Source organism: Podarcis muralis, chromosome 9, assembly GCF_964188315.1.
Source record: "Podarcis muralis chromosome 9, rPodMur119.hap1.1, whole genome shotgun sequence".
Taxonomy (NCBI): domain Eukaryota; kingdom Metazoa; phylum Chordata; class Lepidosauria; order Squamata; family Lacertidae; genus Podarcis; species Podarcis muralis.
The window spans coordinates 83,045-107,181 of NC_135663.1; the positions used below are offsets into that span (position 1 = coordinate 83,045).

The 24,137-nt window shown below is 60.0% G+C and overlaps 2 protein-coding genes across 6 annotated transcripts; both read right to left on the reverse strand.

Moving 5' to 3' along the window:
- Window positions 1–1,081: 1,081 nt before the first annotated feature.
- LOC114604519 (THO complex subunit 6 homolog) lies at window positions 1,082–5,629 on the reverse strand. 5 transcript variants are annotated; one of them, XM_028744665.2, is made up of 8 exons: window positions 5,053–5,611; window positions 4,433–4,676; window positions 4,001–4,181; window positions 3,783–3,889; window positions 3,531–3,677; window positions 3,298–3,378; window positions 1,774–1,986; window positions 1,082–1,509 (listed from the first exon to the last, which is right to left on the reverse strand). In XM_028744665.2, the coding sequence occupies exons 2-8, from the start codon at window positions 4,658–4,660 to the stop codon at window positions 1,390–1,392; spliced, it is 1,077 nt and encodes a 358-aa protein (XP_028600498.2). In that variant the 5' UTR covers window positions 4,661–4,676; window positions 5,053–5,611; the 3' UTR covers window positions 1,082–1,389. The 5 variants fall into 5 exon arrangements, with proteins under 5 accessions (XP_028600498.2, XP_077789776.1, XP_077789778.1 ...); XM_077933650.1 differs by lacking the exon at window positions 4,001–4,181 and having other exon boundaries at window positions 5,053–5,629; XM_077933652.1 differs by lacking the exon at window positions 3,531–3,677 and having other exon boundaries at window positions 5,053–5,615.
- A 1,090-nt stretch (window positions 5,630–6,719) lies between these two features.
- SEMA4F (ssemaphorin 4F) lies at window positions 6,720–24,064 on the reverse strand. Its single transcript, XM_028744664.2, has 14 exons — window positions 23,781–24,064; window positions 13,270–13,421; window positions 12,909–12,968; window positions 12,629–12,727; window positions 12,290–12,383; window positions 11,819–11,938; window positions 11,546–11,688; window positions 11,123–11,298; window positions 10,225–10,366; window positions 9,895–10,117; window positions 9,691–9,803; window positions 9,065–9,222; window positions 8,548–8,612; window positions 6,720–8,271 (listed from the first exon to the last, which is right to left on the reverse strand). The coding sequence occupies exons 1-14, from the start codon at window positions 23,920–23,922 to the stop codon at window positions 7,646–7,648; spliced, it is 2,313 nt and encodes a 770-aa protein (XP_028600497.2). The 5' UTR covers window positions 23,923–24,064; the 3' UTR covers window positions 6,720–7,645.
- Between the last annotated feature and the right edge of the window lie 73 nt (window positions 24,065–24,137).

Here is a 24,137-nt window from a genome sequence, read left to right on the forward strand (position 1 = left end):
CAGGGCAGGTGAGCCTGGCCAGGACTGCTTCCCTAGAACCATTTGCGGGAGACCCTGCCTGAGGGGCACCCAGAAAGCCTGGCCACAGCAGCGCCAAGGGACCCCCTCCTCTGCCCCCCTCCTTCCTCGCTGGGACTCAAAGACCCTCCCCAGCAGCTCACCTCCTGCCTTGGAGGCCCAGACCCTGCTTCTGACAGCAGAGCCACCACCCCATAATGCTTCAATGGCTCCAACAACGGGGAAGTCTCCAAACAAGCTGGGCTAGGGGAGCTCCCACTGCCTCCCCCCTTTTGGAAGCAGGAAAAGGTGCATTCCCTCTTTGCTGGAATGCCCAACTGGGGACACCCCCCCCAAAAAAAGCCCAGGAAATGAACACCCATCCAAATCTCTTTGCATAGGTGTTTGCCTTCTGGGTTGGGGGGCACCGCCCAAAAGGTGGTGCCAGGAGGACATATCCAGGGAGCTTTGTGGTTGGTGGGAGAGGGACCCCTGTCCCCCCCCCCCGACTCCAAAGAGACTTAGCAAGCAGAGAGGCAGTTTTGCCACTAACTAGATGCCGGCAGGCGCTTTTCGCCCACCACCCCACTGCCTGATGGAGCCACCCCTGCCTGCACAGGCCCCCCCAGATGCCTCTGACCTGAGAGGCAGCACCATGTGGCTGTCTTCCCTGGGCTAGGGGGGCTCACGGAGCCCCGTCAGTGAGGAGAGCTGCTGGGCCACTGCAGAGCCAGGGACAGAAAGACGGCAGACTCAGGAGTTTTTTCATCCGCCACAAAACAAGGCCTTGTGAAGTCAGAAGTGCAGAGGCAGTAGCCGCTTCCAGATGCTGGTCAAAGCAGCTAGCTCTACGACAAATGAACTGGTGGTGGTTTGAGCAGGGGGGGTTCATGTCTTGCCAGGATTCTGCCGTACACACTTCACCACATGTGCTTCAGGGTCCTCAAAAGGCTGAGCCAACCTGCAGCTAGCCAACCCCTCCCTGCCGGCTGAGGCAAGCGCCCCACCCAGACTCCTGCTCCAGCCTTGCTGTGGGTCCCGTCCATTTGACCCACCCATGAAACAAATCCTGCCAGCCGCTTCACCAGATGCAAGAAGCTTTTATTGCACAGATCCGAAGGAGGGAAGAGCCTCTGCTCCAGGCATCCCCTGGTCCAGGCGGAGCCCCCTCCTCAGGCAGAACAAACAAGGGAAACTGAGGCAGGGAGGGCAGGGGGCCTGGGCAGGGCAAGGAGGGGAAAGGGGGTGGCACCCACCCACATCACCCCTGTGGCAAGAGGCAGCAGCTTGGCTCTGCCGCCCTGGCCATGGCAGCGTGGGGCTGAGGGCTTCCCTGCCCCTGAACCCCAGGACTGGGCATCTACAGGATGCTCTGCCTCTTCCTTCCAGGGCTCAGTGCAGCTCTGCCAAGTGAAGGTTGCCCCCTGCCCCAGCCACAGCCACAGCCTGGCTTCCGGGGGCAGAGGCCACCACATGGACGGGCTTGTTGGGCAGCAGAATCTCCCCGACCACCTGCCAGGAAGAGGGAGAGAAGAAGAGGGGGGTCAGCAAGGACCCTGGTAAGAGGTAGGCAGGCCCCGTCCAGCAGGGGGCGCTCCAGCAGGGGCAGAAGCAGCTCAGGAGAGAAGCGACCATTCAGAGCATGTACCTTGTGTGGGGAAGGATGCAGGTGGACTCCACCCCCCACCCCCCGTCTCAGCCCTGGGAGTGGGGCTGCCAGCAGAGGCGGCAACGTGACTCAGCAGGCACAGGAGCCTGAGCTGCTGGTCCTCTTACCTGGCCTGTGCCCGTGTGGATGGCGCTTGCCCCACTGGTCCCGCTGCCGCCAGCCAGCACCACGTCCCCCATGCAAAACTGGGCCGAGTAGAGGAACTCGCCCTGCGTGGGGCTGCAGGGGAAGGGCAGGGTTTGCCACAGGCGAGACAGGCGCAGGTCCCAGAGCTGGAGGGCATTGCGGGGCACCCATGAGCCCGTCAGGACCTGGTCTCCCTATGTGAGGAAGAGAGAAGGGCACAAGTCAACTCCGCTGAGTCTCCTTCCCGGGCTTCCTGGCTCAAAAACATGTGCAGGCACATCCCTAAGGCATGCAGCCCAAGCCCTCTCTGGTGGCCTCCTCTCTCTGGGAAGAGAAGAGCCTGTCGGATCAGGCCAAAAGGGGCCCAGCAAGCCCAGCACCCCTTTCTCACAGTGGCCAACGGCACGGGCTGCCCCACCCCGTCCCTGCCATCCCTCCTCCCTCTCGGTGGGACTAAGAGCAGAAGCAGAGCCTGGTCCGTCAGGCCAGTGAGCCCGCTAGTCCCTCTTCTGGCAGCGGCCAGCCAAATGCCCCACAAGCAGGAAACCCTCCTCCGCCAGAGATAGCAACATGAGGAGATCAGTCGCTGAGCAGCCCTTCTCGCAATTCTTAGACTGCAGTTCTTAGATTGCACTCTTGAGGGTTCAATTTCTTGTTTTAAATGTGCAAAGCCATGTGCATTGATGGTGCTATATAAATACATGTTAATAAAGTTAATCATGATGCCGGTCATTGGAAGGCCAACCAGCCTCTGTGGAGAGGAGTGCTTGCACCTGGCTAAGACTCTGCCAGCCACAGCTTTTCCTCAACTGCAGTAGTTGCAGGGAACTCCCGCTTGGACTACTGCAATATGCTCCATGTGGGGCCACCCTTGAAGGTGTCTGGAAGCTGCACGGAGTGCAGAAGGGGGCCACCAGCTCAACGAATGGAGCCCTTGGTCACCAATCCTATAAGCACCAAGAACTACCATGCAAAAACCTAAGTGGCTTGGGGTCGAAGGACCTCAGGGATGCCCCCTTCCAAGAGGGACCACCTCAGACCTTGAACTTGGCAGGAAGAGGTCTTGGGGGGGCGGGGGGGGGGGTACCTGACTGGTGCTGACCCTCCATAAGTCCATCTCCAGAGCGGCTTCCTGCTTGTGAAATGCCCCCATCCTTGGTGAGGTGTGCCTGTTTTCCTCCTTATGGACGTTTAGGCAGGATGTTAAAGCATTCACCCAGACGCTTGATGCCTGAATGCCATCATTTCTGGCAACCTTGATATTATTTAGCAGTGAAAGTGTGTGATTGTTTAAACATATTTTAAAGTTTTTCTGTTGTAGTTTTTCTGTTCTGCTAGCCGGGGCTTTTTTGAGAGAGAAACCTGGACAAAAAGTCCAATGAGTAAATAAATAAAAATCTAGACCATAAGAACCCCACTAGATAAAAGTGATGAGCCAGTGAGGCTCTTCTGAACCGCTGTGCTGCAGAGGGGGAAACCCAGCTCCCCTCCTTCCAGCTCCTCACCTTCACATCAATCCCGGGGCCACAGATGTGAGGCCCGTTGATCACACTCCTTGCACCTTTGGACACTCGCTTGTCCCACACCTGGCGCAGGGAAGAGCAAAAGGGTGAACTGTGTATCCCCCTGTAGGCAGGAGGCAGAGGCCAGGTCCCCACTGCCCCCCACAGGTGCAGAAAAGCAGCGAGAGAAGGTCAGGAACTGCATGTGCACACAGATTGCCTTCCCGAGGACTGACCTTGACAGAATTATCCCAGCCACCCGTCAGAAAGAGATGCAGCTCTGTGGGGTGGAAGCGCAAGGCAAAGATTCGCCGCGAGTGTCCACTGAGGGGTGTGAACTCATCCCCGGCCATGAAATCTGGGGCATGCATGATGTGAAAGAGCTGCAGAGGGGGAGAGAAGCGTTAGCGGCAGGCGGACGAAGAGCATCCCACGGACCCAGAGGGTGCAGATCTCCAGATCTCAGGCCACCAGCACTGCAGGCTCACCTGGTTGGTGTGGCTGTCGTAGAGTCGGATATGGCGATCTTTGCCTGCTGTGGCAAAGGAGCTTCCGTCCCGGCAGAAGTCCATGGCGTTGATCTCATTCTCCGTCTCTGGGGAGCAGAAGGAGAGGGGAGGTCCAGGGCAGCAGCAGGGGTCGCCCAGCCTAGGCCCAGCGCCTGAGGGCTGGACTCCCCACCCCACCCCACCCGACCCCACCATACCTGTCCAGGAAGCCAGAGGGTAGTGTGAGAGCAGGTCGTAGATGGAGATGGTGCCATCCGCCCCGGCAGCCAGCAACAGGCCTGGCTTCGCCCGGTGGAACTTCAGAGCAGTGACCGCTTGCCGTGTGCGGTGCCCCGGGAACAGGGAGGGGCCAGGCAAACCCCTGGAGGCATCCACCAGCTGGGGGAGGGAGAGGGGGGCAGGGTAGATGGGGCCCCATGCAGAGAGGGGGGCAGGAGTTTTGGCTGTCTCTCCACCCACTGGGCTAAGGCGGGGAGAGCCCAGGGCGGCTCAATTGCCCCCTTGGGGCACCCAGAGGTCCCCTCACCCTCAATCCGCCAGCAAGAGCCCCTCAGGCCAACCCCTTCCGCATCTTCCTTTGGCCGAGGTCTGCAGGACCCACTTGGGGGCTGCCCCCTGTCCCCGCTCACCTGCACAGAGCCGTTGCCAAAGCCGGCTGCCAGCTGCCCCCCACCCGGGGCAAAGCAGAGGCTGTAGATTCCATGCGCATCCTTGCCAAGGGGCACTTGCCGCAGGCAGGCCAGGCTGCTGGGGCAGCAGGAGTCCCCCTCGGCCGGCCACACCCCGTCCTTGCCGCACCTGCTCACCACCAAGTTCCGCGAGACCTGCAGCGCCTCCGCCAGGCGCCGGTGGGCCATGAGCCCCGGGAGATCCCTGGGGGGAGAGGGAGCGGAAGAGGGCGCTCGAGGTCAGAGGCAGGGGGGCAGCGGGAAACACCCCCTACCCCACGGCCGCAGGGGCAAAGGGGCCTGGCGGGGGGAGCCATGGGGGTCCCAAGGGGTCCGGTCCGCTCCCCAGCCAGGCTCTTGCAGGATCAGACGGGGACGGAGAGCCGAGTCCCGACTGCTCCGCTTCACTCCCCCTTCCGCGCAGACAGACTGCCGCTGGGCGTGGAGGCTCCCTCTGCGGCTTGGCCCGCCCTTCGGCGCCGCGTCCCGAGGCCGCGAGTTCCGCAGGCGAGCCGCTCCGTTGGGGAGGGGGAGAGCGAGGGAGGATGACGTCACGGGACCATCACCGCCTTTCGGCTCACCTGCCCGCCTCGAGCGCCTCCTGCAAGCGGTCGCCTTGGCAACGGACGCGCCACCGCCCACCGCCACGCCCCCAGGAGGCGTGCCATTTCCTCTCATTGGCTGGTGGCGAGGAAAGCGCCGCAGCCGCTGATTCGACCTCTTCGAAAGGCGGTTGGCTGGGAGTTTCTCGTCAAGAGAGAACGCGCCTTGGCCCCGGGACGCCTCCCTGGCCTCCTTCCTGCCACAGAGAGGAGGAGGGAAAGCACCTCCGCGGCGCTCCCGCCTCAGCATCCGGGTCCCGAGATACGCCCCGGAAGAAGAAGCGGACCCGCCGTGGCCCACAGAGATAGAAACAGGAAGAGGAGACGCCTCCATCTGACTTCCGGGTTAAACTGCCTTGTTGTTTTCCTCGCTCCCAGAAAAAGGGAGGTCGAGGGGCGGGAGGCGAGTCCCGGCTGCACCAGCAGGAAGAGACGCGGGGCCGCGGCAAAAAGGCCGCGAAGGGCGAAGATTCGGAAGCAAAGGCGGCGCCGCAGTCATGGCGCAGCCGGAAGTGGCTCAGGGGCAGCCGGAGGGTCGCTGTCACGTGACGCGAGCATGAGGGGGCGGCGCTTAAGCTCGTAGCTGCGCCTCCTTCTGGCCGGGAGGTGGAACTGGGCGGCGAGGGGGCGCTGCGGGGGCCGGGCTGAAGGGGACCCCGGAGGGCATGTAGCCCCACCCCCGGCAGGGTGGGGCTGGGCGGCGGCTTCTCCGCCCCGCGGAAGCCTCAGTGGGTCGGCCCTCGTGGAAGCAGCAGAGGAGGCAGCGAGCAGAGCTCAGCGCCTCCCGCGTGACTTGGGAGAAAAGTCCCCCACTCTTCCGGGAGGGAGGATGCGAGCCCAGCTGGGAGGGGCTGTTCTTTGGGGCAAAGGGCTGCAGTCTTTCCCCTAACGACAACCAGGCCGGAGTCGCACCCTTGGTACACAAAAGACACAATTCCACTTCGAAGCCGGAAGCTGGCTTGATTGTGTAACGGGCGGGGTCAGGAGAACCATCGCTGCATAGAAATCCAGGCACCTTCTGCAGAGGTGGTGCGGTCCTCTGGCAGGGGTGCTCCAGATTGGCCAACGTGACCCTTGGGGGTCCCCTTCCGACTGTCCCACTTTATGTGGAACCTGTGCAGAGGAGGGCAACCAAGATGATCAAGGCTCTGGAAACTAAGCCTTACAAGGAGTGCTTGAAGGAGCTGGGTATGTTTAGGGAGTGGGACTAGATGATCCTTTGGATCCCTTCCAATTATGCCAACCAGGTAGCTCTGGTGAATTTCAAACAATTGGGCACAAATGCACTTCAGAGCAGGTGAAGAAACGTGCCTTGCAGACAGACACAAAGGCCTTCTGAAAGGCTGCAGAGCAGGCAGTTAAGGGGGTGATGTGGCAGGGCCAGGCAGGAGGGTTCACAGCCTAGGCTCCCCGCTGCAACTTGGCTTGTGTGGGATTGTGGCCAGGCCGGCAGGGGGAGGGGTACTTCTAGCACCCCCACTGGCCAGGCCATCCCTTCTCCTGCTAGTTGGAACTAAAAACATAAGCAGGGCCTGCTGGGTCAGTCCACTGGGCCACCTGGAGCAGCATCCTCTTCTCACAGCTGCCAAGCAGCAGCCTGTGGGAAACCAGCGAGCAGGATTTGAGCACAAGAGAGACTGGGCTCCTCAGTGTCATCCCTTTTAATAAGTCACAAAACCAAGCAATTAAAACAACCAAAATACAACAGTAGGAGAGCACAACACCCGTTTCACAGAAAGATGGTCCCTGGTACAGCTTCTTAGGAAGCAAAAACCCTGTGGGACATCAAAAGGGGGAGGGGAGACAGAGATCCAGGATATGAGATCAAAGGGGGTACACATTTGGCCACATTCAAAAGGGGGGGGGACCACAGTCTGTGTCCCTCCGAGACTGAGCAGGAGGGAGGTATTCCAAAAGGTCCTTTGCTCCCACACGGAGCATCCTTCACATTTATCAGTCCAAATCTGCTAGGAGGGGGGGGGGCAGTCTGCCTGCCTTCTTCTGTCCAAAGAGCAGCTGCAGGGATTGAAATGGAGGTGGGTGGTGAGGGGAACAGGTCACCCCCCAGTAAACATTCCAGGTGCTGCCACTGCAGCTGGCAAGGGGGCTCCATGTGCCAAGGCACCGCCCCTCACTGGGTACTTTGGCACGTCCTTCACAGCAGGTCCCAGGGCCAGGCGCTCACGGCCCCCTCGGGCAACATGGCTGAGCCTGAGTGGCTCAGGCAGAGTGGCAGAAGGGCCTCTGCAGAGAGGGCGGCAGGCAGGCAAACCGAACTTTCCAGTACGCATCACACAGGCACAGTCAGGGGCTTCTCCAGGCCCTGGAAACCAGCCCTGCGGTCTCTCTCACAGCCCCCTGCTTCTCCCTGGCCACCAGAAAGCCAGGGGGACCCTCTGGTCTCCCAACATAGGAAGGAGTTGCTCAGCCTGGCCTTCTGCCAGGAGCAGCAGCAGCCCAGCTGGCCCCCAAACAAACTTGCCCTGGCCCCAGAGAGATCTCAGCAGCCTGGCTGCAGTGGGGCAGCCACTTCCAGAGAGCCATCTGGCAAGAGTGAGCTAGACGCCCCCTTCTAGATGGAGGTTTCGTCACACTTGGCCAGGGGGACCCCTGCCAGGTAGATGCGGGCCTGCTCCGTGTCCAGCTCGTTGATGTAGAGGTGGGGGTAGCCGTTGAGGCTGCCATTCTTCTTGCTGTTGGCCAGCGGGTGGCGCTCATCCTCGGGGGAGCTGGGCGTCTGGGGCTCGTGGCTGCAGCTGGTGGTGGTCGACTGCATCAGGTCCAGCCCGTTCCGCTCGCGGCAGATCAGCTCCCGCTGGAGGCGCTCCCTCCGCCGCCGCTCGTGCACGAGGAGGCAGCCGCTGCTCACCAAGACACCCAGCACAAAGCAGAGCACCCCCACCAGGACGCTGTAGCTGCGCTCCTCTGAGCGAGGGGCGCTGCTGGCCCCCCGCCCGCCAAGCACCAGGCTGTAGGCAGCCACCACCCCGCCCACCCCTTGCTCTGTGCAGCGGCAGGTGTACTCGCCCAGCGTGGCTGCGGCAGCCGTGAACTCCAGCCCATCCCTGCGCAGGACGTAGGCGGAGGTGTCTTGGGAAGGCCTCTGCCACTCGCAGCTGGACCAGGCAGACTGGGGGGCGCAAGGCAGGACCACGCGGGCAGACAGGGGGGCCAGGATTTCGACCACCGGGGCAGCCTCTGTCGGGGAAAAGGCAGGCAAGGGAGTCAGAGGGTAGCAGGAACTGGGGAGGGGGTGGAAGCCCCAGGACAGCCCATGAGCAGAGGCTGAGGTGCCCATCCCCCCAAATCTTCATGCTGTGGCAGCTGATGCCCAGGTGGCACCCCACCAAAACCTCCTTCCCCGCTTCACAATTCCCCCTCTAGCCCCCCACAGGTCATCTCTCCCGCCCCACAGCTGACTGTCAGAGGGAGCTCCCTGGGCACTTCCTCTCTGCAGGAGAAGGTCGGACGCACCTGCAAGGCCTTCCTCTGTGGGGCACAGCGCCAGCACCTGGGTTGCCGTCATATCCTGGACCAGGCTGAGGAGAGGGAAAGGGGGCAGTTGCTGAGCAAAGCAGCTGGGCAAAGAGGCAGCCTTCCGAGAGGCCCAGCACCCAACGAGAGAAGGCTCTGCTTGCTGCCCGCTGGCCGTGCACAGTGATGTCCTTTTAAAATGTGGTTGGGGGGGGCTATTGGGTTGGTTTTATTTTTATTAGGTATTTTGTGGTTTTATATCTTGATTTTATTTTATGAATCGCCCTGAGACCCCCCGATATAGGGCAGTATATAAGTTCAATAAATAATAGTAATAATGTCCGTGGTGCCCTCCCCAACCCCGACACTGGCTGGCAGCAGAGTCTATCCCTCCAGGCTCCCCCAACTCCAAGCAGAGGTGCTCCTGAAGCTGCACCTAGGAAGGCCTGCCGGCTGCATTGGGGCCCTGGCAGCTCTGCTTTCGCAGCTGGGCCCCCAAGCCCCCACCCTCACTCACCCAGCCTGCCCGTGGTGGTCCCTGCAGGCCCCCTGCTCCCTGCTCCAAGCACAGGCTGGGTCTCTGGCCAGGACACACTGCTGGCATGTCCTGTACGTGGCACAGGTGGAGGTGCTGATCTGGGTCACTTCGCTGTCGGAAGCCACAAAGAGCCAGTTCTGCAGAGGAAGCAAGAAGAGAGAGTTGCTCATTGGGAGATTGGGGGGGGGGGGTCCCAAGGAGGGAGTCTGCAAAGATGCATGTGAGGGAAATGTCCCTCAGGTGCGCAGCATCTCCCACATGGGGCCAGCTGTGGCCATTGGGGGGCAAGTGCGGAGCAGCTGCACTGGCCATTCTGCAGAGACAGAGAAGCAGAGTTGGGAGGATCAGGGAATGTTCCCTTTCCAAGAGGGAAGGAGGGGCAGTTTCCCTGTTCACTCAACAGGACAGCTTCCCACTGTCTGGCAGGGGCCGCGAAGGGCTGGACCCTGAAGAGGAGCCAGGCTCCCCCCTTCCTCCAAAAGGAGGGCAAGGAAGGCCAAGACCAGCCCTTTTGGGTGGGGGCCCCAGGGCCAGAGAGAGAAGATCCCATTGGCCCTTGTCCCCCTTGAGCCTTCTGGGCCAGGCCAGACCCACCGGCCACTCACCTGGTGGAGCTGCAGGTTGCGGATGGGCTGAGGCTCAGCAAACAGCTCCAGGTCCTCTATCACCCGGGAGGTTTCTTGGCTGGTCCTGACCACCTTGTGCAGGTGTCCGTCCTCTGGGGGAGCAGAAGGGCAGTTCAGCCTGGCCCCCTCCGATACCTGCCTCCCCACTTGGCATGCCTACCTGCTGCCCAGCCACCTCCTTACCTGTTCCCAGGTACAGGACATCATACTCTTGCCCTGAGAGCGCCCTGACCCGGTGGGCAGCCAGCCGGCAGTACTGGGTGTTCAGCTGGACCAGCAGCGGAGAGCCCTGCTGCGGATGGACAGGCTCGTCCATGAGAGGATGGTCACGAACAAAGGTCAGGACTCGGTCTGGGAGGGCCAGCGTGGACCCGATCCCCTCCAGCTTCAGGCTCTTGGTGACACACTGAGGTGAAGAGAGGATGGGGGGCTCAGGATCGGGGGGCTTTGCTCAGGCCCAGGGGACCCAGGCCACCCAGCACCCAATGCAGCACCCCCCTGGGCCTCACTCACTGCCCCCGGCCGTGGGTCAGGAACATCATCCTGCATGACACTTGTCCACTTGTCGCAGTCGCGCCGGAACTCCTTGAAGCGTCCAGCCATGGCCCTCTGGATATCCTGCAGGCTGTAGGTGCAAATGGCACTCCCCTCCTTCCTGAAAGGCACCAGCAAGGCAGCCTCACTCAGGGGGGCGGGGGGAGTGGAGCCCTGCTCTGCCAGCTGAGACAGCACCCCCCAGCGAAGCAGCCTCCCCCTGCCAGGCCAGCCATTCTGCCACTGGGCTTCCCCTTTCACCTCCATCTCGGCCCCCAATGAAACTGGCTGGGAAGGAATCCAGGAAAGTCGAGAGCAAAGTCCTCCATTATGCAACCCAGAGAGGATTTGTGGAGACTGACTCCAACCACCAAGCAGGGGTGGCTTGGAAAGGAGCAAGGAAAGAAGCTGGTTGCCAGTTGTGTGTCACAGCAGGTGAGTGGAGCCCCCATTTCCAAGGGCAGACTACCTCTGAAACCTCTTTGCTAAGCAACAGGCACAGGAAAGAGGCAGCTGGCATTCAGGTCCAGCTTTGGGGCTTCCCCTCTGGTCTGATCCAGCAGCCAAGCCCTGCAAAGGCGCCCTGCCACTCCTTCCGCCTTCCAGAAACAGACCAAGCCAAGTCCTGCTCCTCCCTCTTCAGTGCTGGCTGCCTCTGCCAAGGCTGGCTGGCACTGTGCCCAGGCGTGGCAGGCAGGACAAGGTGTCCCAGCAAGAGAAGCAAGAGCCCATGTTGATGTTGCCGTCTCACCCCCCACAGAGCACCCACATCTGGGCAGAGAAAAGCCTGCCTGGTGGAGCAGCCCAGAGGGAGGCACCTTCCCTCCTACCCTGCCCGCCCCAAAGGTGGCCTTGCCATGGGTCTTGCCTCCCTCACCTGTGGGCTGCAAAGACCCCATAGAAAATGGTGGCATTCCAGTTGTCTGACGACAAAGTGACCACGTCCTTCAGGATGCCAAAGACGGTGCCGCTCTGAGGGTCTGAGCAGACCAGCTGCGTCTTGAGGAAGGTTGTCCACCTCTTCTGCAGCGTCTTCTGGCCTCCCAAGTCTCCCTGCAGACAAGTGGGCAGAGATGGAGGGGGCAATGCAGGCACAGCAAGGAGCCCCCACCCCAGCAGACATTTTGGGTTGGGGGACTGAGCCAAGGTGGTTGGGGCAAAGAGTGGAAGGCCGGCTGAAGCAGGAAGTGGGTGACAGGCCCATAAGGAAGGAGGACATGGGGCTTTCAGGGAAGAGGGAGAACCAGCTGGGCACCAGGCCTCAGCCCCAGAGCCCCCCCCCCCCCATCAGGGCACTGACCTTGCAGACTCTGGCTACGCGCGCAACCTTGACTTTCTCATAGAAGTCGTACTCGCGCGCTGTCTCCGTGAAGAAGAAGTAGATCTTGTCATCTTCGCCGTTCTCACTCTCCCGCACAAAAGCCGAGGCCACAAATTCGGGATCTGGGCAACGGAAGAAACAAGCAAAGCTCCATGCAAGGACTTCTCCAGCCCCCCCCCCCCCCCCCGCCAGGCCCTGATCCCAAGACACCACCCTGCCCAACCACAGCAGCCGCTGCCTTCGCCAGCTCACCATTCAGCCAGGCCACAGAGTTTTCTGTTCGGATGAACTCTGTAGGGTTCCCTGTGGCTCTGGAGATGATGGGCTCCGTGGCCAAGAAGTTGTTGACTGTGGCTGCATACAGGACGCCATCTAGGGGGCAAAGAGGCATAGCAGGAAAGGTCAGGACATGGGGGGTGGGAAGGGCCACCTCAAGGCTTCATAGATGGGGGTGCAAGTGGCCGCACCCCAGCAGAGCGGCCAGGCTGACAACGAAAGGGGAGGAGCCAAGAGGGGCAAGGGCCAGGGCAAGGAGGAGCCAGAAGGGCAACAGGACGAGGGCAGGGAAGGATCCGGCCCCCACCCCACAACAGAAGCAGGAACAAGGGGCTTGGCACTCCCCAGCCACCCACGGAGGCCCCTGAGGTGGCCCCTGGCTTGTGGCTGCTGCACTGTTCTGCCAGACCCTCACAAGCCCCCCCTTGATGCGCCCCTCCCCCATACCTGCCATGATGGCTGCAGACGGCTGCAGGGGCTCAAAGGGGCACCTCCCCCGCCCGCTCTCCTGCCGCTCCACAGTGCGGAAGTCGCTCACTTTCTGCAAGAGAGGAAGGACCCCCCAGCCATGTCTGCACGTGAACGGCATGGAAGAGGGTGTGGGGCCCCTACCCTCTGAAACCCTCCAGCAGGTGGCAAGGGGTTTTGCGGAGTTGCCCCTCCCCAAGGCTGAAAGACATCTGTCCCAGTCAGGGTGGAAGCAATACAGACCCCCCCCCCCAAGTTGAAGGGTAGCGCTTGCGACACACACACACACACACACGGCTGAGCCAGGCAGCCACTCACAATGTAGCCACATTGGGGGCTGAAGGAGAAGGTCCCACAGACAAAGAGGTGCGTCCGGTTGGCAAACTCCAGGATGCGAATGAAGTTGTGGCATTCGGCCTGGAAGGCGAGAAGGAGGCAGCCGTCAGCCGGGTGTGAGGGAGAGGCCTTGGGGGGAGCCTTTTGCTCTGTGGGGCTCCAGGATATGGGCAGCTCCACAGCAACACTGAGAGCCCTCGGGAAGATGAGGAGGAAGAGGCCAAGGGTCCCGTCCCCCCCACAAGCCCCCAGCAGCACTTACCTCTTTTTTCCCTTTCAAGGTGCAAGAGATCTGGAGATTCTCAGGCACATTCCAGGCTATCTGGAAGACAGGGAAGAAAAGCCGCAAGGCTTGCCAGTGGCCCTCTTCCTCTCCCCACCAGGGGACCCTTCCTGCCCCATGCAGCGGGGCTTGTGATCCCCACCCAAGCAAGGGGGAGGCAGGCAGGGCCCCCATCTGATGCTCCTGGCCCAGCAGAGAGGCACCTCGGCCACGATGGCAGAAACACCTCCCCCCCCCCCCATTGCTCCCTGCCCAAGCGACAGAGGTAAAGGGAGGGCAGGGGCCACAGGACTCAGGCTGCCCAACCATCCCATGGGGACTCGGCTGCCACCCAGCTCACCTTCTTGGCCCCCTGACTGATGGTGCCCACAGGCAGGGCGAGGAGGGTGTCCTTGGCTCCCACGTAGAGCGTGTGGGATCGGGGATCCACCCGGAAGGTGCTGTAGTTGGAAATGGCCTCATGAGAGAATCGCTGCACCAGACCCTCCACCTCTGCAAAGAGAGCACCCGCGGGTGACTGGCCGGCACACAGCACCCAAGGCGTATGCCAGGCATGGGGGCAGCAATTCAAAGGTGGGGAGCAGCCAAAGACATGCAAGCCCCCGGCCAGTGCCAGCAGGGGCCAGCTCTGCCCCCCTCCCCACAGTGCACTGAAAGACGCAGCATAGGAGAAGGGGTCGGGGGGGGGTAGGAGTGCCTCCTTTAGCCCTGGGGAGGCATCGCCCCAGAGCCTCCATCCCCACAGGGCTTGTGTGCAGCCCTGGGCAGAGAGGGGACTGGGCACGTCCAGACAGGAAGGCCACCCTCCCTCCCATGTTACTGGGTGTTACTGGGTTATTGTTCTTATTTTGACTTTATATATTGTGATATTTTCTGTGAACTGCCCAGAGACATCCAGCTATAGGGAGGTATAAAAATTCAGTAAAAATAAAATAAAATAAATGGTGGCAGCAAGCATCACCTCCAGCCTTCGGCCTCCAAGGAGTGGGGCCACAGCCTGTGCCAGCTGCACCCACCCAATGCCAGCCATGCCTGGGTGCCACCTGCCCTATGTCCAGAGCTGCCCGGGCACAGAGGCAGTCGCCACGCTCAGCGCCCAGTCCTGGACCACTTGCAGGGTTGCCTGAGTAGCTCATCCGCAGCCTCTTAGGCCAAGGGAGGACCCAGCAGATGACAGTCCTGCGGCCACGCTGCTCTCACCCCGAGAAGGGCTGCAGGCTCCCCTCATCTCCTGCTGTGGGGCCTGGCTCTCAGCGATTGGCTGGATGTGGGGCACCACAAGTTCCTGCTTGGCAGCAAGACTCCCCCCCACTGTGGGGTGGGGGTCCCTGGAGTGGGGAGCGAGAGAGGGGCCTCATGGGGAAGGGAAGGGCTTTTGCTGCAGAATCAGCCACTTTCAACAGGATGTGCTTTAATTGCTGCTTTCCTTTCCTTTTTCGCATAGCAGCTGGTGGGGTCCCTATTTTGCTATAAAAGGCAAAGAGAAAGGCCCAACAAAGAGAAGGCTGTTGGGGGGCAGTTATCAGGACATTTCTCAGCCCCCCTCAAGGAGCAGGAAGAAAAGGGGCAGCGCTGCCAGCAGGAAGCTTCCAAGAAAGATTAGGCTGACCTTTGGCAGCCACCGACTTCTCAGCAAACATCCCAGGAGGCTCTTGGCAGGGGAAGGGCGTTGCAGGAAGGGCCAACAGAAAAGGGCAGCAGCACAGAGACTGCCTGCCAGTCGCCTTCAGGGACCGCAACCCAGGTGGGCAGCTGGTGGCACTTGCAGAGGAGACCTGAACGTCCCAACCCTCAGCTTCACCGGATGCCCAGAACTCCCAGGGTTAAGAGAAAGAGAGGAAAACATTGTTCTGCCCATGTTCTCCCGGCCAGGCCTGGCTCTGGGCACCTCTTCCACACCCCACTTCCCTTGCCTTTTCCCTAAACAAAAAAGTCCTTTCCTCACAGGAGAGTCAACCCCCACCCCGCCCCACAGCTCTGCAATCTTTCTGAGGGGAGGCAACCAGACCTTCCTTCAATTTCCTTGCACCCCAAAGGCCACTGCTCCCCTCCCTTCCCGTTTGTGTGCATGCAGAAGTGATGCAGACAAGACCTGTCCCTCCCCATCCGACAAGTTCCAGTGCTGCTGCAGCCAGTGAACTGGTGGGAATGGGGTGGCCAGCCCCCCACCCACCCCAGGCACTCCTTTCGTGGGCCCACTCCAGAGGATCTAAGGTAAAGGACCCCTGGATGGTTAAGTCCAGTCAAAGGCGACTCTGGGGTTGCAACGCTCATCTCGCTTTCAGGCCAAGGGAGCCGGCGTTTGTCCAGACAGCTTTCCGGGTCATGTGGCCAGCAGGACTAAGCCGCTTCTGGCACAACGGGACCCGTGACAGGAACCAGAGTGCACAGAAATGCCGTTTACCTTCCTGCTGCAGCTATGCCGATTTATCTACCTGCACTGGTATGCTTTCAAACTGCTTCCTTGTCAGCGCACGGAGGCTCAAGGCTGAGGGCGGGTGGGGCAGCCTGTGAGGGGGCTGGCGCCTCAGGGCCTGGCCTGGCAGGCATTGTCTGAGCACAAGCACGCAGAGAGCCACAAACAATCACGTCTTTTGAGAGCAGAAATCTGAAGGAGCAGCCAGAGGCCAGAGCAGCGCTGCAGAAAGGCTTCTGCACTAACCGCCTTGCTGATAGTGGGGGAAGAGAGGCAGGGGCAGCTGCCACCATCCTCCCCGGCCAGGCCAGATGCTCCGCGGTGACAGCAGGCCGTGGCCAGAGTGGCATGCAAGGTGGCCAGGCACAGCCAAGTCCCCCATGGCTGGGTTGGCAGGGAGCGGCGGTGGCTCTGTAGCCAGGCTAGGGCTCAGACAGCAAAGCCTTGGGCTGGGCCCACATTCTTCTGGCTCAGAGCTCAATGCCCCAGCCCAGGGCCCAGATAATCCCACGTGGCCATCCAAGGCAGGAAACCATCTTTCCACACCTTGTTTTGAGCCCACCCCCACAGCATAAGCCATGGGCCTCCCAGGGCCAGGGCCTCCCTGCCTCGCCATGCTGCCCCACGGAAGGAGAGCCCCTCTCCCAACCTGCCCCCACCTCCATCCGGGCTCTGCACGCCACGTCTGCCACCAGAATCTACCATGTGAGTTAAATAGCCTTTTTTCAGAAGCCACCGAAGTTGCCAAGAACTACAACAGCCCCCCCCCCCATCTAGTCCAGCATCGTGTTCTCCTAGATGCCTCTGGAAAACCACAAGCAGGATGCGAGAACGAGAGACTTCTCTCCTCCCGTGGTCTCCAGAAACTGGCCGTGAGAGACATTACTGCCTCTGCCTCCCTCCTCTTATCTATCTGAATCTTCCAACATTCAGTTTCATTGGATTCTGTCCCTGGTAGCTGAGGAGGAACAGAGTCACCAGGGCTAGGAGCCTCCAAGAGCCCTCTAATCCTCTTTAAAAGCTATTCAAGCTGGTAGCCATCACTGCCTCCAGCCGCCCTTTACAAAAGGCCTGAGATGGTGAAGTCCAGCCATTGCTGGAGTTTGAAGTCAACAGAAACAGATGGAGAAAACTAACAAAAAGGAATTTCAACAGAGATTAAATGTAAAATTCTGCACTTAAGCAGGGAAGAATAAGCTGATGGACAAAAAACAGGCTGGGTGTCATCTGGCTGATAGAATCAGAGAATTGGGAGGAACCTTAAAGGTCATCCAGTCATATAGAAAGGAACTCAGGGTTTCGGAGGAGACCACAAGTTACAGAATGAGTCAGCTGCAGGATCCGGCAGCCCAAAGGCCTGGCACAGACCTGTCCTAATGGACCCACTCGCTTTCGCTTAGCCTTGCCATCTCACCTAAAGGGCCGTGTCTAGGGCTGGACAAATGGGAAAGTGTCCAGAGGACGGCCGCAAGGATGGGGGGCTGAAGACAAAATCCTGTCAGTGGGAAGCTATGAGAGATGCTCCACCCAAAGAAGGGGCGACACAACAGCCACATGCGGGCATTGGAAGCGCTGCCACTTTGCAGGGTGATGGAGCAGATCTGCTTTCTGCTGCTGAGGGTTCAAATGACAAGGGAGAGAGTTTGGATTGAGACCCAACACTAGGAAGGGTGAGCCACTTGCAAAGGAGCAGGTTCTGCCTGGGAGCCACGAAGGGTGGAGGATTTAGAGCAGAGACTGGAGAGCCACCCGTCCGGGATGCGGACTCTCCCCCATCCCACCTCTGGAGGTTTTCAACCAGTGAGGGGGGGGCATCTGCAATGGCTGCTGTAGCTGCAAGGATCCTGCTCTGCTCTCTGCGCACATCTGTCATCACGGCCCTTAAAGCGGCAGCAACACAAGCGGGGCAAATGGAGGCAGTGGCCTTTGCCTGAGCCAGACCCCATTGTCCATCAAGCTCAGCACTGCCCACACTGACTGGCAGCAGTTGGGGCTTGAACCTGGAAGCTTCCACAGAGAAAGCAGGTTCTGAGCCAAGGCCCTCTGCAGGGGGGGGTCTGCCTTGCAGCAAAGGGGCCCCCTCCCCACTGCAACCATATCATGGGGGGGGGGGCTGCTACTGATCCCCAGGTTGAGCCAGTGAGAGATCCGGGCCCAGGCAAGGCAGGCAAGTGAATGAAGAAGTGGAAAGAAGAATCAGTAGATATTGGGGGGCTTCACAATGAGGGAAGGAGGGTCCCCCAAAAGGTGTTCTGCTCTGCTTGGGGGCCACCCCCCCCCACAACAGAAGCAGAACCAAGGGGCCTGGCACCCCCAGCCAGTCTCAGAAGCACCTGAGGAGAGCTCCAGAGCTGGAAGGACCCGGAGCATGTGGGGCTCCCCTCTCCTTGGGTCCCCCCCATCCTGCCCCTTTCCCACAACTCCCACACCTGCTTCTCAAAGCTCTTCAGCTCCAGGAAGGGCCGTCTGAACAGCATGGGGGGTTGCATTGAGGGGGGGCTGAAGACTCACTGGAGACAAAGGGAGTTGCCCCCGCCCAGGAAGGAATCAGTGTCAAGTCTGCCATTTCAGTAGCCTTCAAGTAACCACTGAGCGCCCCCCCCAGCAAGAGCCTGTGTGGGAAGCACCAGAGTGTGGGAACTTGATCTCTGTGGGTGATGGCAGTTCCCGGCAGCAGATAAGGCGGCCGCTGGCTTTGCTCGGAGAAATCCCTGCCGCTAATTAAAGAGGAAGCTCCGCGGCTGCAAGCAGTCAGATGCCGCACAAGGGGCGAAGCAGGGCTGGGGGCTCTGGCGGTCCCAGAGAGGCAGCCCCACAGCAAAGGGCCCTTCCCCACTCCAGGGCTGCCCTGCTGATGCCAGAGGGAGAGATCCTGCGTCTGCTCGACACAGGCAGGCCAGTGGAGGGCATGCAGCCCCAGAGAGGAAACAGGCCCCATTCCATTTTACAGAGTAGGCTAGGCAGCTGGAGGGAGTGGGGCCAAGGGAAGCAGCTCCCCTGCAAGAAGTGCCAGCCCCCACCCCCCACCCCTCAAGACCACCCTCTGACCAACGGGGCCCAGGGGCTCATACATGCCACCCCCCTGTGCCAGGCACTCCCCAGTGCCAAGAGGGACTCCCCACCCACAGCCCCACCCATCTGCCAGTGGCTTGTTCCCGACACCTGGGCGGCCCCGTGAAGATGCCAGAGAACCAGCCTCCCCCTGGGGCCTTTTGCCGGCTGGGCTCCTCCCTTCTCAGGGATTAGCAGCCGCCACTTAAACTAGCCCCGGGCCACAGTCAGAGGCACAGGCCACATAGGCAAGAACATCCCTGCCCACCTGGCCAAGGAGCATCACCCGCCTGGCCACTGCGGAGGAAGGCGGAGGATCTGCCCCAGTCTGCAGGCCTGGGGAGCTACACAGGACGGCACACCCCAAAGCCATGGGAAAGGGGCACCCAGAGACCCTGTAGCCCAGGACAAGACCATCGGCGGCTGCCAGGAGGGTCGGTTGAGACATCTGCCTGGGCCCTGCAGGGCTGCTGCTGCCTGCCCGTGCTGAGCTACAGGGACCCCAATGGCTAAGACTTGGCTTAAGGCAGCATTCCTACACTGAAAGGTTTTGCCTCCCTGCTAAAATCTATTGATGTACAGAATTCAGTCCGTTTTGGCTCCTCATTCTGCAGGTATTTGCGGTTCCCTGTGCAGCACTGCTCAGTGGCTTGCCTAAACCCACAGCCCTGGAAACCTGGCACAGGCCCCCAGCCATCACAAGACGCGCTGCCAGGCAGTGACCTGGAGACTCCTGCCCAGACAATGGGTCCCCTCCTTGCAGAGGCTCCTGCTGCCCCACGTCTCCTCAGAGGAGGAACCCTGGAGGTGGTCAGATCAGGCGGGGTAAGGGAGCCATCCTGCCCCAGCCCAGGCCCCTTTCGGAGCAGCCCCAGAGGAGAGCCCAGCTGGGCACCCCAGAGATCCCGGCCTCCGCCCTCTTGCAGCAGAATCCCGGCACTCAGCCCTGCCCTTTCCCGGCAAGCAGCTGAGCACCCAGCTGGATGTGGCCCCACATTCCACGGGGGCTGAGCTGCAGGGCGGCCCCTGCACAGCCCCCAGACAAACACCCCAGTGTGCTCCAGGGGCAGGAGGCCAAGGCTAAGGGCCTCAGGCACAACACAGAGACAAGGCAGGCCGTGTGTGACCAGAGGCCGGGGGGGGGGGCAGGCCAGGCTCCCCAGTCGGGTGGGAAGCGGCCGAGTCCTTCCCTGAAGAGAAGCAAGGCCTCACCCCTGCCAGGCATGCAGCCTATCCCCACTGCCCACAAAGCCCGGCCAGGCTTGTTCCCTTTCGGAGGACCCTGGGCACCTCGGCTCAGCTCTCCCACCAGACCTGGCTTCTGGGAGGAGGGCAGCCCTGATCCAGGCAAGCCCTTGCCAAGGGAGCAGGCCCTCAGGCTGCAGATGTGAGGATGCCAGTCTACATGCAGGGAGTCAAGCGTAGGGCCTGCGCAGTGGGGGCCCCTAAAGACATTTAGTCCTGGGGACCCAAACGCCCAGGGTGATCTTGAGATGGAGATTGAACTCAGAGAGGCCTCCCAAGGAGGAAGTGCTGCAGCCATGGGCAATTTCAATTAGAGCAGCACTGTCCGCAAGAATAGCTGGCCAAGGAACCAACCAGAGACAGGGCAATCTTGGGCTTAATCCAAAGTGGTTCCCAGAACTTGGTGTGAAATGTTAGGTGTTGTTGAATGGACTGAGAACAGTGACCCAAGTGCTCTCCCATTCAAGATAAGCGTCAACAACAGTCAGTTTGACTTCAAAAGAAGAAACTTTCCCCAAATGAGGGGGCTGTTAAAAAGGCCGTGTAAAAAGGGCCATTCGCTCTGGAATGCCTGGGGGTGTTTCAAAGCCACAATAATGAAAGCTACTATCTCCATATATCCGCAGATCAAGGAAGGCCAAGAGGATGCCAGCATGGTGAATGAGCAGAGTCAGAGCAGCTTCCCTGAGAAATGAGGCCAAATAGGAACACACACTTTGGCCCAAACCTCTGGCCCACCCGAGAGTTCTCAAAGAGCAAAAATGTGGAATGGCGGATCAGCATACAAAAAAATGTCCCTTGTCCCTCAGATCAGCCGCCATATCTGAGGACTGGAACATGACCAACACAGACCAGTTTTTAAAAAGAGATCCAGGAGGATCCTGGAAATTACAAACCGATTAGCTTAAGTGGTGGAACATATTGTCAGAGACACAATGACCAAGCAGATAGCAGAGCAGGCAGGACTGAAGCAGGGCAGGGCGGATTCTGCGGGGGAAGCTCCTGCCTCCCAGGCTGCTCTTGGGGTTCTCTGAAGAGTATCTGCAAGCCATGGACTGAACGGATCCAACAGACACCACACTTCAGATGTCAGCTACCTGCCCAAGACTCCAGAGGAATAAGAGGAGAGGGAGCCCAGGAACTGCTTAATAAGCAGGAAGCAGAGCGTGGGAATAAATTCTCCAAAAGGAGGGATGTAGAAAGTGGAGTCCCCCAAAGGACCATATTGGGACCAGCGCTTTTGAACATATTCATTGGGGACTCCAGGCAGGGGGTCGGGTGTGGGGCAATTAAAGGGAAGAACTGGGAGCCTTAAAACGTGCTCCCTGTTGTTCGGGGAGGGGGGCTTGCATTAGGCACTGCCATGGGAATGGGTCCTCCCTGGAGTCCCCAACTGGAGCTCTCCAGTATAGCAGGGCTTGAAGCAAGTGCTCAGCAGCTAGGCTAGGAAGTCTCCCTCTGCTGTGGGAGGAAGCTGGGAATCGCCCTCAAGTCCTGCACGGGAACTTCCACCTGCCGGCTGGCTAGCCAAGCCCCCAGTGGTCTGATTCAGCAGCAGTCAGGTTCTCCTGATGGTCTTATAAACCAAGCCAGAAGCAAGGGGGGGGCATTGGCCCATCGCACCTGCCTTGCCCTCTGGCAGAACAAGGGAGAGGGATTCTCCTCCGCTCTGTTTGTTCCCTGAGATACCAGGAGGTTAATGCACAGAGAGAAAAACAAGAATTGATCACATCAGCTGTGTTTGCTGCTTCATCTTATGTGAGTTGAAAATAAGTAACGCATTGGTATAAAGCTTTAGAGTGTGCTAAGCACTTCCTGCACATCATCACACTTAGCCATCACTGGGGTAAAGAGGGAAAGTCATGATGATGCCTGAGGCTACTTAGTCACTTCAGGCCAGAAGTGAGATTTGAACAAGAGACTTCCTTCTCCTAGGCCCCCTGCACTGCACTAAAGTAGGGAGGAATGCAAAGTTTCTAGATGCGCCCCCTGCCCTGGCTCATGTCTGGAATGCAGTGAGTAGGACTGAGGGCCTCCAGGAGCATAACTAAAAATGCAGGGCAACTCAAGCCTGCAACAAGGTCCTCAAGGAGGAAGCCAGAGCAGTTGCTGGGAAGGAACCAATTAGAGGACATAGCAGGACTTGCAAGGCGCAGAGGGAACCAAGCGTTCTTCGTGGCAGCCCTGGGCAAACACAGCCAAACAACCGGCGGCAGAATAAGGCCAAAGAGATGCAACACTTGCAGAACTCTTTGCTGCAGAATTTTATATGTTGCTGTGCATTTACAGCCTGCCTTCACCATGCAGTCCAAGGGTGGATGACGGACAGCACATTACAAGAAGCAAACTATGCAACACAGAGATGTTACAAGACCATAAATGAACTGAATCAAGAGGAGTCAGAAACAGCAACAACACTATGAGGAGAGGAGGGATATTCTGATCTCATCCTCCACCCCATAAGGCTCATTGTTGCCTAACATGACATGAATAAAGTACCTTCCATAGTTCCAGTTACAGATAGGTAGCCGTGTTGGTCTGCCATAGTCAAAACAAAAAAAATTCCTTCTAGTAGCACCTTAAAGACCAACTAAGTTAGTTATTGGTATGAGCTTTCGTGTGCATGCACACTTCTTCGGATCCTGGGCTGTTATCTGAAGAAGTGTGCATGCACACGAAAGCTCATACCAAGAACTAACTTAGTTGGTCTTTAAGGTGCTACTGGAAGGAATTTTTTTTGTTATGAATAAAGTAATAAGGGCAGGTGCTGCTGGGTGCCAGGAAGGGCATCCCACCATCTCAGGGGCCACCAGGAAGTAGAGCCTCTCTCCCTCTCTCTCTCTCTCTCTCTCACACACACACACACACACACACACAGTGGAGCTGCCAGCAAGGCAACATCCAGGTGGGTCTGGACAGGTGTCGCTGCTTCAGGTGTTTGGGGCCAAGTCAATGAGGGCTCTGCATGCCAACAGAAGATTTGAAAATAGACACACACTTGTTACATTTGGAAAATCTTAATAAAAACATATTTAAAAAGCAAACAGAAGCCACAGAAGCACTTTGACTCAGGCCCTCAAGCACAGCACCAACCAGTCCTGGCACAATATGTGTCTTCTGCACAGTCTTCAAGGGCAGCCCCACAAAGAGCACATTTCAGCTGCCGTCTATTGAAGGGACCAGGTTGCGGGTGGCTGCAAGTGGCTGGTGCAAGAGCATCTCCCTTCCATAGGATCAAGCCTGTCAATGCCTCTTCCAGGAAGCAGGACCTGGGAGCAGCCCCTCCCTGCTGGGGATTCCCAGAGGCCTCTGGGGCCTGAGGCTGCCAGTTGCCGCCATCCCCAGACAGAACATGGCTGTCGTGGCAGGAGCCACCGATAGTTTCACCCCCCATTAATTTGTCTTAATTCTCTTTTAAAGCCCCCCCCCCCAAGGTGAGGATCATCACTCCAGCTTGTGCCAGTCAAGTCGAGTTTGACCACATGCTGCTTGCTTGTAATTTGCTGTTTTCAATCCTACATTCTGACTTGTCAAAGTGCTGGATAACTGTAACCCCCTCCTTGAAATTCTGCAACCATTCTTGCCATTAAATCCACCCTCTTGTCCAAGGCGGCCTCCTCACCCTTTTGCCCCTCTCCCGCTGCTTGTTGCGCAGTGATGCCCCAGCAAAGGCTGGAAGCTCAACCCGCCCCGTCCCACTCCTTCTATTCGGGGGTCTGAGAGGCCGAGGGGTCGGGGCTTGGCCCCAGGGAGGCGCTTCCGACGCGACGAGGCCAACGAGACCTCGCAGGCTTGGCTGGCGGCCCGCAGCACCCCTGCGCTCCGGCCCGCGAGGGACCCTTGCCCCTGGGGGACCCTTGCTCCGGGGCTGGCCAGGCTGGCTTCCGAGCGGGCGCCACCTGCCCCGGGACCGGGCAGCCCCCCTCCGAGCCCCGCGCCCCGGCCTCGCCCCTCCGCGCCCGCGCAGCAGGGGACGGAGACAATAGCCAGGCGCGGGCATCCCCCCTCCCCTCCCGGCGCGGCTGCGGCAAAGGCGCTCGGGCATCGCCGTGCCAGGCGGGCGGGCGGGGCGCCCCGAGACGCCGCTTCCCCCGGGCGGGCGGCGAGGGGGGCGCGGGCGGCAATCCCGGGGGTCTTACCCGGGAAGAGGCGCGCGATGCGGGGCCGCGCGGCGGGCGGCGCCCCCGAGGACCCCGGCGGCGGCAGGAGCAGCAGCAGGAGGTGGCACGCGAGGAGCAGGCGGCGGAGGGGCGCGGGCGGAGGGCGCCGCGCCAGCCCCATCGCGGGCACAGCCAGGCCCACCCAGCCGTCGGGGCACGCGCGCGCTCTCGCTCGCTCCCGGTTCTGGCGGCGGCGGCGGCGGCGTGTCGTCGTCCTTCTCCTTCCTCGCTCGCTGCTCGCTGGGCTGCCGCCTGGCCCCGCCCACTCCCAGGTGGGGCGCTGACGTCACTCGGTCCGCCCTCCCAGCCCCGCCCGCCGCGCAGGTAGCGTCGCCC